A 20075-nucleotide genomic window follows, 5' to 3' on the forward strand; every position below is an offset into this window, starting at 1 on the left:
CACCTAGCACAGAGAGCAGGGGGCTGCCTCTAGATGGGTCTCCACCCTCACAGTCTTCCTGTGTGCCCAGGTGCTCTTGCCAAGCCACACACGTGAGGCTACACTTGTCCAGGTCCCTGCTTCCTCCGCCTGCCCCATTTGAACATGCCTCTGGAGGACGATATCTCTCCCCGCCGAAATAGCCAGCCTCCAGCCCTCTTCTCTGCATCTTCTCCCACCTCAGTCATGCAGAGCACGGTCTGCTTCTGCAAGTGGTTTCTAAACGGGAAGGAAATGGTCCTGAGACCTTGAGGCTCCCTGGGTCCCCTCCCCTGGGATGAGAGGGGAGCCTTCAGGGGAAGGCAGCAAAAGGGCTGCTCTCTGAGAGTGAGCTAAGGGTACAGCAGGGCTCTGCCCCATTCAGTTGGAATCTGACCCACTGAGAGCCCGTCCCGGACGTCCAGACCTCCTGCGCTGTCCATGACACCTGTTGGGCCCGCCCTCAGTGGGGGCTGGCACTCTTCACCACCCTGATTTGGGCAGGATCAGGCTATGTGGTTCCCGTTGTGGGGTAGTGGGTGTGCAAGAACTCAGATGTTGTTCTATAAGTAACTGAACTAAAAATAGAGAGAAGCTGCCCTCAGTGTTTGTCAATGGATGCCTGGTCATTTTCATCCTGGAACTTAAATATTGCAGAATGGCTCCTAACTTTAGATCTCATTCTAACATCCCCAGCCAGGGGAAGGGGTTTCAAATGTTGAGACAGGCATCCATCATCTCCTAACACAGTCTACACATAGGCATGAAGTGCCTGCAGTGTGCTCTGGGTAGGGCATCCAAGAGCAACCCAAGACACCTGTGCCCCGTAAAGGAGCTCACAGAGTGACAAGGGAGACAAAATGAAAAATCGGAGTGTCAAAGGCGATGTCCAGCACTTCCTGCAAACCTCTGTCTCCACTAGCTAGAAGTCTAAATGGAGATGTGCAGAATGGACACCTGCTGTGTCGCCTGCACACCCCCACTCCGACCCCTCAGCTGCTGGCAGTACCTTGGCGTTCCTTTGGGAACCACTTCCACGTGATTCGCCCAGGGCTGGCCCCAGGATGGATGCATGAACCCTACCTGATTAGCATATTCCATCTTCCTGTCAGCAGTGATTGGTTGAGGGGTGGAGCAGGTGAACCAATTCAGGCCAGTAAGACTCAACTCTGGGACTTGGAGGGAAATATGGAGAAACAGGAGTACCTTCTGGAATTGGTAACTGTGGGGCTGAGGGGGGCCCACTGGATGGAGAGAATCTGCTAGGATTGAAGCCCCCACAGAAGAGGGTCAAGCTGAGACCAAGTCTTAAAGACACCTTTTAAGGGCCTGAATCCAACTGTGCCTGAAACACCTCTTCTTGACTTTTCAGTCCCCTCAGTAAGGAAACACTTTCTTTCTCTTAATCTAATCAAGCTAAGTAACTGTCACCTGCCATCAGAAGACTCCTGATGACTGAGGTGGCAGGTCCTTCATAGAGCATCATTGGAAATCAGGTTGGCAAGGCAGGGAGGCGAGTAGAGGAGGCTGGCGGTGAACAAGTTGCTCACACCCCAGCCTCTAATAAACCCAACCAGGATCAGCAAGCAAAGCAGCCACTGCACATGCTGCTGTCTTTGATGCAACACCTTCCTTGTTCCCATGGAATGCTCTTAACTTATCCTTCAAGACTTAGCACAGGGGTGCCTGGGTGGTTCAGTCGGCTGAGCGTCTGACTTTGGCTCAGGTCATCACCTCACAGTTTGTGGGTTCAAGCCCCATGTCGGGCTTTGCACTGATGGTGTGGAGCCTGGAGCCTGCTTGGGATTCTCTCTCTCTCTCCCTCTCTCTCTGCCCCTCTCCCACTCACTCGCACATGTGTTCTCTCTCTCTCTCTCTCTCAAATAAATAAACATTAAAAAAAAAAGACGTAGCACAAAGCCACCTCTTCAGGAAGTCCCCATTCTCTTCATTTGTTCAGGATCACCTCTGCCACCTTGTCACACCTCTGCACCTGCTCCACTCACACTGCCCGGCAGGTTGTTCTGTGGCAACAAAGGACCCCCTTCAGGATGATATGTGAGATTCCTCGGAACTCAGATTCTCTTCCTGTGAGATGCAGAGAGAAGATGGAAGGAGAGAACTCTGAGCTCTCTGGGAAGTGACCCTCAAAACCACTGAGCATGAAACCAGAAGTGGCTTCAAGTGATAAGCCTGAGTACCTGGGACTAAGTGATAATGACGGCTCAGAGGGACGAAACGCTCAGCCAAGGAGAAACAAGTGACTTTTGCTCCTGCAACCCTGAGACGGGAAACACTCATGGAACAGACATGAAACACACAGATCATATGTGGAACACACATGGAACACACATGGCTGCCGTTGCTGTGGATGCCTCTGTCTTTCCTGCCCGAGATCCCAGACCAAGTAAAGTGCAGCCAGGATCCCTCTGGGAGAAAGGGTCAGAATGGGAATTGGAAGTGCAAATGGAAAGGGAACAGTCCAAATATTTTTCACACACAGTTTGATCCTGGGCCTCCCTTTTCTCATCCAAAAATGGGGACGTAAGACCCGACTGTGTAGAAAGGACTCAGTGAGACAGCTTCTTTCTTTCTGCCCATTTGTCCTGAGCCTCCCTGAAATGTAAGCTGATCTCGGAGGCCCCCGCAGAACACAAGGTGTGTTTCTCTAGCTGAGCTGGTTCGGTGCTTGTGGGTGTTTGGTACCCCTTCCCTTCCACAGAGCTTGTGGATGGGTGCACTTTTCAGTAAGACCAGGCAGGTGATCCTGGCCCTTTCACTCCTCCAGGGGGCTGTTTGATGCTACGAATTAAGCACATGAGGTCTGAATGTGGGAGGAAGGCTTCTGCCCTCTCCCAAACGGAACACCGGAGGAGCTCTGGGTTAGCCTGGGTGTGGAGCGCTCCAGCTACAGGCGGCGGCTGGGTGTGTGCTGGGGTCTAGAGCCTTCCTCTGACACAGCTCTGGATTTGCAGAAACCTTAGGCTCCCTGTTCACAAGCCCAGGAACCACCGGAAACTGCTCTTCCTCGATACCCTTTCCCCATCTTGTTAGACTGACTGCAGCTACCAGCTCCAAGTAATCCGGACTCGGCCACTCCTCTCCCAGGGCTGAGGCATTCCTCCCTTCCCATGAAAGCTCCCAGACCCGGGGCAGAGCCCACACCTGCCAGATCCTGCAGGTTCCAGAGATAGAAAGTAAAAGGAAAGCTGAGGAGAGAGGACAGCTGAGCAAAGACAGCTCCAAAGGGGGGCCTCTGACCACGACCAGAGGGCACAGGAGTCAGACCACCAGCTCGGCAAACCCAGATCAGCACTGAGGTTGCAGCCATGTGCCCTGGCGCCTGCAGAGTGGGGAATTCCTCGCGTGGGTTCCCAGGAACACAAGGAAGCAAGCAGCCACAACCATCCAGGCAGATCACAGGGGCGTGGGGGGGGGGGGGGGGATAAAGGGGGGGAGTACCCCAGCCCAGGGGAGTCCGAGAAGGCCCTTGGAGTACGCATTATTTAAATTAAAAACGAAAGGACAAGTAGGACCTAGTGAAGACAGGGGCTGGGGGTGGGGGCGGCCGTGTAGTGGAACCAGGCAAGGGGAAGGTGTCCAGGCAGAGGAAAAGGCACCAGCAAAGGCCAAGAGGCTGGAGGGGGAGCCAGGGCTTGGGAATGGAGAAGGCAGCTCAGTGAGTCAGAGCAGCAAGGGGGTAAACTGAGGCTCTCGGGGTTCTCCAGAGGATGAGAAAGGGACAGGACAAAGCCACCATGAGCAGGAACTAGAGTCTGGAGGCCAACAGGAAGAAAGAGGGGCTGACCCAAGGCTACAAAACACAAGGGAAAATACCTCCAGCTTCTAGAAATAGCATCCTAATTAAGAGGAAAATAATACTGGTGGGTGACCAGACAGTATCGAAACTTGTGCCTACTTTGTTTTTCCTGAACAATCTTTGCTAATTAATTCTTAAAGATTCACACACGGGGATTAAAACACTCAGCTAAAGAAGCCAAACTGATCAATACCTTTCCAGGCTAATGGAGGGACTGGAGGCCGGGAGCCGGCCTCGGCCCAAGGTAGAACCAAGGACAAGGGCACTCCAGGAATGAGAAGCACTCCCAAAGGGGCAAGCCCCCCAAGGTGTCCCAAATCCATGCTGGCCAGCAGGTGGTGACATCAAACGCTATCACACCAGGCAGGGTTGCTGCTGAAACATTGAAGGAGCCAGAAGTGCTGGAAGCCAGGAGGAGCTTCAGGCTGCCCTGGTGGGGTGGGTGGTGTTGTCCGGGGAAGGCGGGCCCAGCGGGCCCACTGTGGAAACACCCGGCTAACCCTACATATGCTGGTTGAGGGGGTTGGTCCATCTTTGAATGTCTCTGTGGGAGCATGAAAGCTTCATATGACTGAATGCATGGTGGGTGGAAAGGAATGATACTTGGAACCAGAAAATCGGAGTTTCCATTCTGCTACTGCTTAGCCAGTGGCCTTGGGCCAGGCGTGACTTGACTCCCAGCTCGGTGGCCCCTCTGCAACAGGGCTGACCACAGGAAGCCTGCCAAACGACACAGAGGGCGTTGCAGGGATCCCCTGAAGGTGTGTGGGCACCAACCGAGGTGCAGGAGGGAACCTTCCTGCACAGGCCCTCAGCCACCCACTTGAGATGGGGTTCTCGACTTTCCTAGAGGCTGTGGGAGATGGGGGGTGGGGTAGAGCGTGCCAGAAAGCAGCTCTAGGCAGAAACTCAGGTCAGAAAGGAGACTGTCGTCCCCATCAAAGTTATCAGAAGTGGCAGAGCCGAGCAGAAGCCTCCAGAAGGCTGTATGATTCCAGGTGGGGGACCGCCCACCCACTCAACCTTGGGGCTTCAGACCAGAGAAGGCCTGTTTGCAAGAGTGCCTTTTCAGAGAGCGCGGGGAGGCTGGAAGCAGTGCAGAATAACTAATTAATGATGGTAAAGTATTGTGGACGGGGAAAACGCTGCCTAACCGCTAAGTGGTGGGGTTATTATTATTCATGCAATATTCATACTGTGCTCTTCAGCCTCTGAGAAGCTCCGCTCCGCAGTCCTCAGGGACCCGGCGGAGGGAAGCGTGTGCCCAGGGGGCGGGGTGTGGGACGACAGCTGGCCTGGTCCACGGGGAAAGGGCCATGACACTGCAGCAGAAACAGCAACATCCAAGCAACACAGGAGCCACAGGAGCTTAGCAATACCACAGCACCTGCCTCTATCCACCAGGACAGAGGTTCCCTGAGCTCTATTGTGTGCCAGGGTCTGTGCTGGGCATTTGTTTTTCAAGAAAACTCCTTAAAATTTGCAGGGCCGAGGGCATGCCACAAGTCTAAATAATTAAGAGTTCAAGATCCAGCCACGCATGGCCCAGCCCACGTGCTCCTGAGGGTCCTGCTGTCCACTCCCCATGGGTTACCTTTCCCAGGGGAAAGCGCTTCCCTACTGAGGGCCTGAAGGCTAGCTGGTCTTCTGGGCAGAACAGAAGGATGTGGGGCCCGGCCTGGGCCTCCTGCAATGCCAGGACCCTGCAGGACTCATGACAGGGCCTGGCCCAGTCAGCCTTCCCAGCGGCCTCCTCCCCAACACCTTGCTTTCCTTCCTGGACTTCTGGCCAGAGCTGAGGCATGCCTCCCAAACTAGCTTGCCAAGTGGAGGAAGGAAGTGAGATTTCCTGGTTATCCGCCAAGGAGTGCCTGTTGGTCGCTGAAATAAAAGCAGCCCCTCCCTTGCCGTCTAGTTTCCAGGCCCCCACAAGGCTAGGTTTCCTCTCTGGACACACCACCCCCCTCTTTGGGCCGCCGGGTGCACACACAAGTCCCCCTCCCGTATGAATGTGTGCTGACCCAGTTCCTGAACTTTGAAAACACTTTATAACACCAAAAAGAAAAAAAAAAAGGCTTTGTATCTGGATATATGTGTGATATGGGGGCCCTTTACAGCCAGAGTGGGGACAGGGACCTCTCCCCTGGTGTCCATGGCCCTCATTTCTCCAGGAAGCCCCAGCAGGTCAGGGACCATCTCAGGGTCACATGACTGAATAGGAGAGCCTTAGGGTTTGAGTCTGGGTCAGCCTGGCTCCAGGAAAGGGACTCACACCAGCACACAGGCTGGACAGTTTCTCAACGTGTCATGTGTGGCTCAATGAGTAGGGCTCATCCGCGGTATGGGGGGATCTCTGTTCTCTGAGTATCTCCAGAGCCTTCTCTGGGTCAGCTCCCACCAACACTGTCTTCTGTGAGGCTCGTCATGGGCCAGCCACAAGCCATGACGGATGCCAACACCTCAGGTCACATGCCGCTTCCAATGGGGAAGTGGGTATGAGGCGTGCAATGTGGCCTATAAGCCGGCAGACCCTGCTGGTGTGGCCCTAGACAAATCCAACCTGTCTTCTCTCTCCCAGGAGGGTTGCCTACAGCCGACCCACGCACCGCACCGCAGCCGGCAGGCTCTTCCTCCAGCCTGCAGCAAATGCCCTGCGAGATAAGCCTCACCTTCCTCCCCGTGGCTCACCAAGCCCTCCTCCACTAGCCTGTGCTCACTGCTCAGCCTCACCCAGTATTCCCCTCCAGGCCAAGCTGCCCTCCCCCTCCTGCCTCAGCAGGGGCTGCCCTCTTTTCTCAGAGCTCCATCCTTCCTGTCCCAACCAGATTGGTTCCCACACCCCGTTCCTGCACCCAGTTCCTGCAGACTGGCTCCTGGAAGCTGAAGTTTCGCTTCATGCACCAATCAACTCACCAACAAGTGCTGGTGCGGGGCGTGTGCTGGGCGGTGGCCTGGAGAGACCAGATCCTTGCCCCCAAAGTCAGAGCACTGTGGGGAACGGGATCCCAAACAGGCACACAGGAAGGCAGATATGCGATTAGGATTGTGAGGAGATCTGTGAGGGAGCATCTCCAGGGCTCTAGGAGCAGCAGCACGAATTCCACACAGAGCAGGTGACTCATGAGGAGGCTTCAAGAACGGAACTTGACAGATATCCCAGGGGGCTGGGGCGCAAAAGCACGGGGTGATGCACGTGATGGGGCTGAGGAGGGCCTGTGGACACAGTAAACGCTTGGGCCTGTCCTGGCAGCAGGGGGAATCTGTTAAAGGATTTTAGCCAGGCAGGCATGTACACGATCAACTCTCAGTAAGTCTCCTCCTCCAGGAAGACCTCCCAACACCCCAGTTCGGAACAGAGGCTTCTTCTCTGGTTTCCTCCGTGTTTCCTTCATCTCAGCACTTAACATACCACATTGCAGGGGCGCCTGGGTGGCGCAGTCGGTTAAGCGTCCGACTTCAGCCAGGTCACGATCTCACTGTCCATGAGTTCGAGCCCCGCGTCAGGCTCTGGGCTGATGGCTCAGAGCCTGGAGCCTGTTTCCGATTCTGTGTCTCCCTCTCTCTCTGCTCCTCCCACACTCATGTGCTGTCTCTCTCTGTCTCAGAAATAAATAAACATTAAAAAAAAAAATTAAAAAAAAAAAAAACATACCACATTGCGACTGTCCTTCCTATAGACTGTCAGTTCCTTCAGATAGGGGCCTGACGTTGTATTGCAGCAGAGCCTGACAGAAATCAATATTTGCTTAATGAAAGAGAAAGCCCCAGTGTCCATGTGTCCCAGGACAGCACGGTGGCCCAGGAGCCCAGCTCCACACCTTTCACCTCTTCCCCCGGACAGCAAGCAGCTCATTGACAACACGGCCCAAAGGTTTGCCTAGATTTCTGAGGGGGTACAGCCAGATTCCAGGCAGAAATTCCCCAGCTGCTCATCCGTTTTGTTCAGATGAGCAGGAGAGAGAAAGCCAGTTCATCTTACTGAGAACCATTAGCCCCTTATTTAATGGAATCAAATTTAATAAAAGGAGCAGTTCAAGCAATTCTGGAGGATAAATGAGGGTCTGGATGTGACAGAGATGCTTACAGTGACTTTAAGGAGGAAGCACAAGTGGTTTAATTTGGAAGTGAGTGAAAAAGTCTGCTGATCTGTGTGCCAGCCGGGCCAGCTTCCGTCCAGGGTGCAAGGACCACGGGCAATTCCCAGCAGGCACTGTGCTGAGGTCACCCCAACCGCCCTTACCCCATGAGGCATGTTTCTCCCCACAGGATCCCCTAGATCAGTGCCGTATGTTTGAGAGATGTTAAGTATCCCAGGCCCCTCCCCAAAGAGCTTCCTCCAAATCACCCATCTGCCAGGCCTCTTAAAAACTCATTTCAGGCCCCCATCTCTGGAATGCAAACTAGAATAGGCTTACTTTTCCCTATTCCTCTCATTAAGTATAGCTTAAAGCCTAGATGTTACACGAAAACAAACATAAGAAAATCCTAAAAGGTGTAGAGAAGAAGGCAAAGTGGCTGAGGACCTTGGGAGCCTCGCTGGACACAGCATGTGGCCTGAGGTCACAGTGTGGCTGCCACAGCTCCTAAAAATATGAGTCAATAAAACAGACTTTCGCTCTCCTCTAAGATTTCTAAATTATGTGTGACAGTTCAGGCTAAAAAATAACACGTCTATTGTAGTTCTCAGTGTCTGTAGAGGAAATATTGAAGAAAGGGACAGAGACACAATTGCCTCTTTTCACTTGAACTGTGAAAATGTTGACAACAATAGATGGTGATACGTTATGTGTACATAGTGTAATACCTACAGCAACCACTAAAAAGGCTATGAAAAGCAATATGTTCGAAAACACTGCAGACAAATCAAATAGAATTCTAAAAGATGTTCCAGTAACATACAGGAAGGTAGGGAAAAGAGAAATGAAACAAAGAGAACAAGGAGAAATCGAAATATAAAGTGGCAGACTGAAGGCTGTAACATAACAATGTAAATTGTAAATGTGGACCAGTTAAAAACATGAAGTCTAAATAAAAAATGGTTGAGCCATATTCTGTCTACAAGAAACTCACCCCAAACATGATATAGATAGGTTGAAAGTAAAAGAATGGCAGAAGAAATGCAGGCGTTAGCAAAAAGAAAAGAGGCATCGGTTATATTAATATCAGATAAATTTCAGAGCAAAGGAAATTATTAGGGCCAGAGATATTACATGACATCTTATTACATTTCATAATTATAAAAGAGTCGATCCACCAAATAGACATAGCAATCCTAAATATCTATAATCAAACAGCAGAGCTACAAAATATGTGAAACAAAAACTTATAACACTGAAAGGAAAAATAGACAGAGGCACAATTAGAGTTAAAGGCTTCGATCGGGGCACCTGGGTGGCTCAGTTGGTTGAGCATACAGCTTCGGCTCAGGTCATGATGTCATGGTTCGTGGGTCGGAGCCCTGCATCGGGCTCTGTGCTGACAGCTCAGAGCCTGGAGCCTGCTTCGGATTCTGTATCTCCCTCTCTCTCTACCCCTCCCCTGCTCACACTCTGTCTCTCTCTCTCTCTCTTAAAAATAAACATTAAAAATCAATCAATCAATCAATCAATCAATCAATCAAGGCTTCGATAACCCTCTCTCAACAAGTGGTAGAACAACTAGACAAAAAATTAATGATGATGTGAAAAGAATTCAATGACACTATCAAACAATAGGACCCAACACCAGCAGAATAGGCATTCTTTCAAGCCCTTCTGTAAGATATACCAAGATATCTAGACTTTATTCTGCATCAAACCTCAACTAAATTAGAGAAATTTAAATGATACAACGTGTGATCACAATGAACTCAACTAGAAATTGACAGTAGAAAGATAACAGGAAATTTTCCAAATGCTTGGAAACCAACAATACTTTAAATAATTCATGGGTCAAAAAGCAAGTCCCAAGGGAAATCAAAGTAGTTATTTACCAGGGCGCCTGGGTGGCTCAGTCGGTGAAGCCTCCGACTTCGGCTCAGGTCATGATGTCACAGTTTGTGGGTTCGAGCCCCGCGTCGGGCTCTGTGCTGACAGCTCAGAACCTGGAGCCTGCTTCATATTCTGTGTCTCCCTTTCTGTCTGCCCCTCCCCTGCTCATGCTCTGTCTCTCTCTCACTGTCAAAAATAAATAAACATTAAAAAATATTTATTTATCAAATGAAAATGAAGACACACACGGGGTTTATAAGTTGCAGCTAAAGCGGTGCTGAGAGGGCAATTTATATCATAAATGTTTACATGAGAAAAGAGGAAAAGTCTTTAAACAATACTAATATCCCACTTGAAGAAACCAGAAGAACATCAAAATAAAGCTAGAAGAAGCAGAAGGAAGTAAATAATAAAGATAAGAGCAGAAATCAATGAGATTGAGGAGCACCTGCATGGCTCAGTCAGTTAAATGTCTGATTTTGGCTCAGGTCATGATCTCACAGTTCACTAGTTCGAGCCCCACCTCAGACTCTGTGCTGATAGCTCGGAGCCTGGAGCCTGCTTCAGATTCTGTGTCTCCCCCTCTCTCTGTTCCTCCCCTGCTTACACACTCTCTCTCTCTCTCTCTCTCTCTCTCTGTCAAGAATAAACACTAAAAAAATTTTTTAGAAAAATAGATCAGTGAAATTGAAAACAGAAAAATAATAGAGAAAATCAATGGGGAAAAAAACCCAAAAACAGTTCTTTGACAAACTGACAAACCTCCAGCAAGGCTGACAAAGGAAAAAGGAGGGATGACGCTAATTACCGGTATCAGAAGTTAAACAGGGATATCACTGCAGACCATGTAGACATCAGAAGAATAGTAAGGAAATATTGTGAACAACTCTACACACAAAAACTAGGTGACCTAGATAAAATGGACTAATTCCTCAAAAAGTACAAGCTGTCACAACTCACCCAATATGAAACAGATACTGTGAACAGCCCTGTAACTATTAAGGAAATTGAATTCATAATCTGCAACCCCCCAAAAAGAAATCTGCAGGCCCAGACAGTTTCAGGGGAGAATCCTAGCAAACATTTAAAGAAACACATACATCATTTATACACAAATCCCATCCAGAAAATAGAAGAGGAGGGAACACTTCCTAATTCATTTTATGAAACAACATTACTTAAACATTAAAACCAGAGAAAAAATGGTGCGGGGGAAAAGAAAACTACAGACCAGTATCCCTCATGAATATAGATTCAAATGGCCTTTCCAAAATGTTATCAAGTAGAATTCAGCAAAATGAAGGAACTATACATCGTGACCAAATGGAGTCTATTCAGGGATGCAAGGCTAGTTGGGTATTCCAAAATCCACCAATGTAATCTACCATATTAACAAGCTGAAGAATAAAATCATATGATCATGTCAAGCAATGTGGGAAAGGTATTTGATAGAGTTCTACAGCCACTCATGAAAGAATATTTGGAAGACTAGGAAGAGAAGGAAACGTCTTCAACTTAACTAAGAAACTATAAAAAAACAACAACAACGAAAACAACAACAACAACAACAAAACAACACCTTGCAAGTATCATCTTACTTAATAGTGAGAAGCAAGACGCATTCCCACTAACATCAAGAACAAACAATCTGCCATCACCCCACCTGTTCAATAAAGGACTAGAAGTTCCAGCTGTCCAATAAGGCAAGAAACAGAAACAAAAAGCATACCATTCAGAAAGGCAGATATAAGACCATTTGCAGATCTTGATCTATATACAGATTTGCAAGGGATCTAAAAACTAACACCTAGAATTAATAAGAGATTTCGTTAAAGTGGCAGAATACGAGATCGACATACATGAAACAATTACACTTCTACATATCAACAATTACACATAGAAAGAGCAAATTCACATACAACACAACTTACTATCACTCCCCCCCAAAATACTTAGGTATAAGTCTAATAATGCATGTACAGGTCTCACATACTAGAAATTCCACAACAGGGGTGACTGGGTGGCTCCGGAGGCTACGCGTCCAACTCTTGATTTCAACTCAAGTCACGATCTCATGGTTAGTGAGTTTGGGCCCCACGTCAGGCTCCTTGATGTCAGCAAAGAGCCTGCTTGGGATTTTCTCTTTCTCTCCCTCTTTCTGTGCCCCTCCCCAGCTCTCTCTCTCTCTCTCAAAATAAATAAATAAACATTTTTTAAAAATCCACAACAGTAATGAGAGAAATAAAGAATCTTAACAAATGGAAATACAAACCGAATTCATGGAAAACACAACATAACAAAAATGTCCAATCTCCCCAAATTGATTTATAGATTATAGATTCAATGCAACAGAGGAAGGATGGTTTTTCCCACCAATAGTTCTGGGGCAATTGAATATCTACAGGCAGCAATAACAACACCAATTAAGCATCCTGAGCTAAATTCACAAATAACTCTGGACGGCCCATAGATTTAAATATAAAATATAAAACTATATAATTTTGTGAAAGGTGAAGTGGAAATGGGGTGATTTATGTCAAGGGATTTTTATTTTATTTTCAACGTTTATTTATTTTTGGGACAGAGAGAGACAGAGCATGAACGAGGGAGGGGCAGAGAGAGAGGGAGACACAGAATCAGAAACAGGCTCCAGGCTCTGAGCCATCAGCCCAGAGCCGGACGCAGGGCTCGAACTCACGGACCGCGAGATCGTGACCTGGTTGAAGTCGGACGCTTAACCGACTGCGCCACCCAGGCTCCCCATGTCAAGGGATTTTTAAAGGGAACCAGGAGGCCATGAAGGAGATGGGGCTTATGTACATCCTCACCGGGTAGAACCATGAACTTTTGAATTGGGCCAAGCTGCAAATATTGCAAGGACTCAGCCTGAACACCTACCCACCTGCTATATATGGTAAGAGATTGCTCAGCGATAGCCTTAGTAACCAATTATATTCAGTCAAGATTACTTTTCTATTGCCGACAGCAATGGAAATTCTTTGTAAACAACATATAAGCATTCCCTTTGTCTTTAGACACCCTTGACTTCTGTCCCCTGGAGGGGCGCAATTTGGATTGCTGCCCAAACCTGTGTTTCCTGAATTGCAATTCTGAGGCCCCAATCAAGGCTTGTATTTTTGTTTTTATTTTCATTTTATTCTATTCTATTCTATTCTATTTTTTAGTTGACAACTTTTAAAAGAAAACGTAAAATAAAGTCTTGGAGACTTAGGGTGTGCATGGTGAAAGCTTCTCAAATGGGATATCAAAAGCATGATCCATAAGAGAAAAAATATCAGTAAATTAGACTTACTTAAAATTAAGTACTTTTGCTGTGTGAAGAACTCTGTGGAGAGGATGAAGAGATCAGCTAGAGACTGGGAGAAAATATTTGCTGATTGCATGTTTGACGAAGGACTCATGTTCAGACAAATTAAGAACTCTTAAAATTCAATAGAAAAGGAAAAACCAAGCAAACCAGTTAGAAAATGGGCAAAAGTCATGCAGAGTATTCTTGCTTGATCAAGACATTTTGCCTCGCCTTTCTGGGGTCATGACTTCTTCCTTCACCTTCTGCAGCCTTTCTGAGTGACCCTAGTGTATCATTTTCTTTTGTTACATTTGTTGTAAACTGTTACACAGCAAAAGAAACCCAGCAGTGAAGAATTCTTTCCACCTGGAATCCACACACTGCTCGACTCTGAAACACTGTGTTGGCAGGAATCTGAAACAGGGGAAAAGCTGTCAGGTAAGATTTTTACAAAGATCTCAGGGACTAAGAGCCAAGGAATAAAGTGATGACTTTGACTTGTAAGATAAAAACGAATTTAATTCTCTTTACCCAGGCCTCTGCCATCTTTTCATTATAAATTAAGGGGGGGAAAGCCTCTGCTCTCTTCAATAACTCTGGCTCTTTCAGTGAAGAATGTTTTAGCCACTGGAACATAATTAAAGTGATATTGTATTTCTTTTATTATCATGATTATAATAATACATAGATTTCAGCGGGTGCTTTCCAACAGAATTAAAACAGAGACAGATGGCTGACGCTTTGGTTGGAATTAGAGACCATAGGAATATTTTATATGGCAGCCTTTTAAAGAGGAAGGTGCAAACCTCTGAGAAAATGCCTTAGAAATTTCACCAGACCTTATCAATAGCTATTCTTAGAACAGTATTTTAGCAAAATTTAACAATATGGATCAGTTAGTAATTAAGTGGCAAATAATTTATTTAGAATTGTGACAAACATAATCCAAAATCTAGTTGTAAGTCTTTTATTATTATGTACGTGAGCCTTTCTCAGATAGGTATCTTAATGCTTCCAAATGCAAAACCCTGAGAAGGACCCAAGAGAAGTTATGCTTTTTCTAGCACGAAATGGATAACTGAAATCATTAGACTATCAGGCAAACTCAAAAATGAGGACTGTTCTATGAAAAAAAAGGAGATGGAAGCTTCTAAAATATCAACCATAAAAGACAAAGGTTGTCTCGATGTTCCAGATAAAGAAGGCTAAAGAAACAAGGTTACCAAATGTAACACCTTCCCCTCCACTGGGTCCTTTGCTGAGCTCAGTGAAAGCTACAAAGGGCATTGGTGGGTGTACTGAAATACTAACTGAGACAGTGAAAGGACTTTGTCAATGTTAACTTTCTTGTCGTTGATAACTATGCTGTGGTTATGCAAGAGATGGTCTCTATTCTTAAAAAATACACACTGACAGGGTGCCTGGGTGGCTCAGTCCGTTGGATTATCCGACCTTGGCTCAGGTCATGATCTCACAGTTCCTGGGTTCCAGCCCCACATCGGGCTCTGTGCAGACAGCTCAAAGCCTAGAGCCTGCCTCGGATTCTATGTCTCCTTCTCTTTCTGTCCCTCCCCAGCTCGCGTTGTCTCTCTCTTAAAAATAAATAAAACATAAAAAAAAAAAAAGAAATACACACTAATGTATTTAGAAGTTAAAAAAAAATATGATATATACAACTTACTCTCAAATGGCTCTGAGAAAAAGATCTGTCTCTCTCTAAATATATGTGTGTGTGTGTGTGTGTGCGCGCGCGCATATACATATATGTGTGTGTATATATATATATACACATAAACATATATAATATATATTAATTTGTTTTATATAAACATATCTCTCTATAGACAGCACATAAGATAAAGCAAACCGTAATTTGATTAAGAAGTCAGCAAATCATATAGGTGTTCTTTGTATGATTTATTCTTACAACTTTTCTTTAAGTTTGAAACTATCTTGAAATAGAAGACTGAAAGAACAGTTTTAAAAGTCATGTCAGTTTTCCATGATGACATTACTACTTTCTATTCTCAGCTGGGAGGCAGTTTGGTATTAGAGCTAAAAATACAGCTTTTTGGCATCAAAATATTTGCATTTGAATTCCAGCAGTCCCACTCACCTGCTGGGGTGACCTCTGGTAAGCTACTTTATCACTCTGAGCCTCAGTTTCCTCATTCTGTGAAATAGGCATGCTGATAAGAGCATCTGCTTTGTGGGCTATTTGTGAGAAACAAATGAAACCTACATAGAAGTGCCGGTCGAGGCACCATGCTCAGAATCAGCTTTCAGGAAGTGGGTCGGTATGACGCTTTCCAGAAAAGCATTCTACATGCAAGGGAGAAGACATAGTAAGAGCTGGGTTTAATGCCAAAGAAGGAGGGGGAAAGGGCCAGGGAGAGGGAAAGGGAGAAAAAGGAGGGGGCGGGGGGAGAAGGAGGGGAAACAGATGAAGGAGAAGGAGGAGAAGGGATCTTACCTACAAGTTACCAAGATTCTAAGCTACAGTAAATAAAACAGTGTGACATGACTCAACACAGACATATGCAAAACGTGGCACAGAATAGGAATCCCATTAACAGTTCAAACACTCATTAAATGGGTGTAAAATAGAAGAAGCATGGCGAAGCAGGAGAGAAAGGAAAGATTGTTAAATAAATGATATGGAGACAATGGATGTTTTATACCCCCCAAAAAGTAAAACTGGATCCTTTGTTTAGGCCACACACAAAATAAATTCCAAACAAATTAAAAGTCCAATTGTGAAAAATGCAACTGCTTCAAAGAAAAAAAAAAAAAAAGGCCAAATTCTTAGACAAGACAGAAAACCCAAACACACCAAAAGTCAAAGAATGAAAAATGTGATTGTATCACATTTAGAGACTTCTGCAGAGCAAAGTGCACCACCAAAATAAAAGATAAGCAATATACTGAGATAGCATATTTGTGAAAAATATGTAAAAGACCAATAACGAAAGAAAAATAACAAGAAACTTACCGAACAAAGAATCCTGGCTCTCTGGTAAACATACATTACATATTCTCACTAGTAATCAGGAACACGTAACCTAAAAACTTGGAGATAATATTTTACAACTCCGATAGGCAAAAAAAAAGTGTGACAATACTGAATCTTACTAAATCTGTAGAGGGACAGAGATGTCCAGATCTCACTAACGGAGAGCAATCTGGCAATACCCAATAAAGGGAGAATCGCACATCCCCATGACAATGACACCTCTTCCAGACTGTCTCCCAGAAGAATGAGGGTTCTAGAAGATGGAAAGGCCCATTGCAGCATCGGCTACGGAGGCAAAAAGTTACAAACAACCCAAATCTGTCAGTACCAGAATGTATGACTAAATTATGATACAGTGTTGCATCAGAATCCAGTGGGCAGTTGAAACAGATGTATGTGATCAGAATGGGGAGCTAATGCAGCAGGTTGAGTATGCTGTGGTGACATTCAGGTCACAAGTTGAACACCTAGAAAGCAGCACAGGAAGGAAGTACAGAGGTGCTGTTTCCTCTGGAGGAGAGAGGAAAACCAGACAGAGGAGGGGAGCCTAAAGGGCATTAACTCCATTTGTGACATTCCGTTTCTCTGACGGAAGCGTTGATTTACCTATCTCCCTTCAAATCCATGTATCTAAAACAACCAGCTGAGGTTTTTAATGTGTAATTCAAGGTGTTGAGTCCATATGTTCATTACATGGATCTCAGTTTTAAAAATAGTTTTAGAATACTTGAAAATTGGTTTTCCCAAAACTCTGCAGCTACTCTGGGCAGGCGGGGGTGGGGGGTGGGGGGTGGGAATAGTGGATCATGCAAGCCTTGACCTTGGAGTCATGCAAGCCTTGGAGTCTATAGGCAGAGATGCCTACCATGTCCCCAGGAGTCCTCACACACAGCTCTCCCACACATCCTGGGGTGGCCGGCCTGGTCACCTGCCCTCAGTTACAGGGTGTCACTCAGTAATCCTCAAGATCTCTTTCACCAGCTTCTCATAAAGGAAAGTCTCCACTATTTCTTACAACTTTCAACAGGCTATCATGCTATTTTTTGTTGCACAGAAGTTTATTTGGTATTAAGAATATATATAAGATCATTATGAGAAATTTCAATCCAAAGAAACTAAAAGATGCCTCCTTATCCTATTTCCTAGAAAGAGTAAAAGGAAACAATTAACAATTTGCTGTATTTACTTCCAGCCAATTTTTGGAGAGGCAAGCAAACATATTGCAAAATATAACTACCTAACGATAACTCTGTAACTGTCACTTTGTCACTTCTCCTCTGTCCATGTCAGTTCCGAGGAAATTATGTCTTTTATGTAAACATATTGGATATCATTAGAAACATTCAAGTATAATTGATTTAGCCAGATTCCAACTGAAAATCACTTGTTTCTGGTTTCCACTGGGGTCAGCAGTGCTGAAGCACCCCATTAAATATTTTTGGGAGGTCTTATCCTATTATTTCAACAGGATAAGTACCTGAAGGTGGAATTTCCAGATAAAAGATTGTGAACAGCTTACACTTTGCTACATATTGTCAAATTGCCTTCTGAGAAAATTGGTTCAAGTAGTGTTACAAATATCCAACAGTGAGTGCTCACCCCATGGCAGATACCAGGTACATGCTTTAAATGTGGTAACAGACTTGAGTTCCCTCAATAGCCCTATGAGATTGGTACAATCATCCCCAACTTACAGATGAGAAAACTGAGCAGAAAGGATCAACAGCCCGTTCATATCCCGGGACCGGTAAACAGCAGAAAAGGATTAACATTCAGCAGGTGTAGAGCTAGATACACACTCCAAAATGCTACTTTCTCTACTAATAATATGTGAAAACACTAACCGGCTGTGATGTCTCGGCCAACGAATTAAAACCCCATCCATAAAGTGCAGATCATGGTGGGACCTCTTTCATAAATCTGTCGTAGGGATAGAATGAGCTAACTCGAGTGTTTAGGGGAGTATGCAGCCTATCGAGCGCACTCAAAATGTTAAATGTGACTATTTGTTTTACTATTTGCGACCTTCAGCATTTTCAAGGTCTTCAAGCATTTCAAGGTTTGTTTGGATTTCTTCAGCAAGCTGCCTGTTTGTACAATACGCACATTTTTTTCATTGGATTTCTTAAATTTAACTTCCTCCCCCTTCCCCCAGGACCCACTGGTTTGTATATCTAGGTAAGGTCAAAAGCAGACACGGGTTAGAACATCTGCCACCTTCTGCCGCTTTACGGAGCACACTTTGCATTTTCTGCCCTACACAGAGTTCTTGATTGTTGATTCTAGCCACCCCCTCACTGCCACTGCCACTCGTTACATGTGCCCATTTCCATGTGTAAACTGATAGATGCTGAGGCCCTCTGACTGACAGGCTAGCTCCCAGAAAGCCAGTCTTTGTTCCCTCCCAGGCTGGGTGCCGGCTTCAGGGACGTGGGAATAACACTGCCATGTCCAGGATACAGGCTGTTGCTTCCCCGACAGATTAGATCCAAAGACAGGCTGCTTGCCTTTGAGTTTTGACCCAGTGCAAGTTCTGAGAAACAGCATCTTTGTGGAGACGAGGGACTATTTTGTTGCCTTTTTAAGAGATAACAGTTAATGTCAAAGGGAATTTTGCAAAGTCACATGGCTCTTTCAACCCTGTTTCTTTCTCATATCTCATGTCTAATCATTATTCTATGCCTCGGTCCCTATCTCTCTTGTTTTTTTCCTCCCTGTCTGCTTCTCTGGTCTTCTATCTCTCCCTCTGTATCTGGCCCTACTTTTCCGTTAGTCTCTGCCTTTCTCCCTTCTTCCTGCTTTTGATGCACAGAACTAAAGATGACTTTAAAAAAACCAGGATACTTCTGGGTGACTAAGAGCCTACTCCGCTCCCCAATAAGACTGATTCACCACTGACTATAAAGAAGCACCTACATCCCCACATTTTCTCATTTTATGTAATTATTTCGGTTTGACTTAATTAAATGGAGCTTAATTTTCATACAATTCTGGAAGCTAGGCATTATTATCCCCCATTTTACTGGTTCAGAAACTGAGAGAGAGTCTAAGAAGCTTGCTGCCGTTTGGTACCAATGGAGCCATGATTTAAAGCCAGGTTGGTCTAAGTCCCAAGCTCAAAGCTCTTTCTACCACATGACCCTTTCCTGTTTCCCTCTGGCCCAGAAGAAGCCTTTGTAAGTTGCAGCTGGAAGGAAACAAACAAAAATCATTTTCACTGCCTTGTGTCTCAAACTGAGAAAAGCTGTCTATTCAAAGGGACTCATCTGTGCTTCAGGGACTGAGCCCCAGTGAGCTAATGCTCCCCCAGTTTCCCACTCATTGAGGCACCCCTGCCATGGACGAGTCACGTCCACCCTGTCTCTGCATTCCTCACTCACCTAGGAGAAGGAGGAGGGCTCTCAGCATGCTGGCCCCGAAGCCCATGCTGGCTTTCTGCTCCTGGCTCCCCTCCGAGCAAGCACTGTGGCTGTCTGACCCAAGGCTGTGAGGGACAGAAGCCACGTTCCTCGTGACAGACAAGGCGGAAGCTGCCGCCACGGCGACAGTGGGGAGGCTGCTCAGTTCCTCTCAGCTCTGTCGAAGGGCAGGGCTGAGGGAAGTGCGTGTTGCCTTTGCCCTGTCAGTCGGTGGAAGGGAGCAAGCCCACGGTGAGGGCTCACTGAGGCACGCTGGGGTACTAGTTATCACCCAACACTATCTCCTGTGATCTGCCCCCCACCACACACACACAGCACAGGAACAGAAGGGTACCTGGGTGCAGATTCTTGCCCACAGACCCAGGCCGATAAGTCTGGGAGGGGGGTGTGGGCAAAGTTGGTCAACATGGATGTCCGGGTCCTGCAGAAACCCCCGCAGCTTTGGGTCAGGGACGACACCTCTGAGTCCGGGGAGGCCTATGACTCTCTTCTCAGAATAACATTTTTGATGTCCAAAATAAAGTAG

The 20075-nt window shown here is 46.3% G+C and overlaps 1 protein-coding gene across 3 annotated transcripts in view; it reads right to left on the reverse strand.

Moving 5' to 3' along the window:
* Nucleotides 1–19635, reverse strand: part of TMEM273 (transmembrane protein 273) — a 34811-nt gene extending 15176 nt beyond the window's left edge. For all 3 annotated transcript variants that reach the window (XM_047824331.1, XM_047824332.1, XM_047824330.1), the window contains exon 1: nt 19511–19635. In XM_047824331.1, coding sequence (XP_047680287.1) covers nt 19511–19556 — 46 coding nt within the window. In that variant the 5' untranslated portion in view covers nt 19557–19635. The remainder of the gene's footprint in view (nt 1–19510) is intronic.
* Nucleotides 19636–20075: the final 440 nt, after the last annotated feature.

Source organism: Prionailurus viverrinus, chromosome D2, assembly GCF_022837055.1.
Source record: "Prionailurus viverrinus isolate Anna chromosome D2, UM_Priviv_1.0, whole genome shotgun sequence".
In the NCBI taxonomy this organism is placed as follows: domain Eukaryota; kingdom Metazoa; phylum Chordata; class Mammalia; order Carnivora; family Felidae; genus Prionailurus; species Prionailurus viverrinus.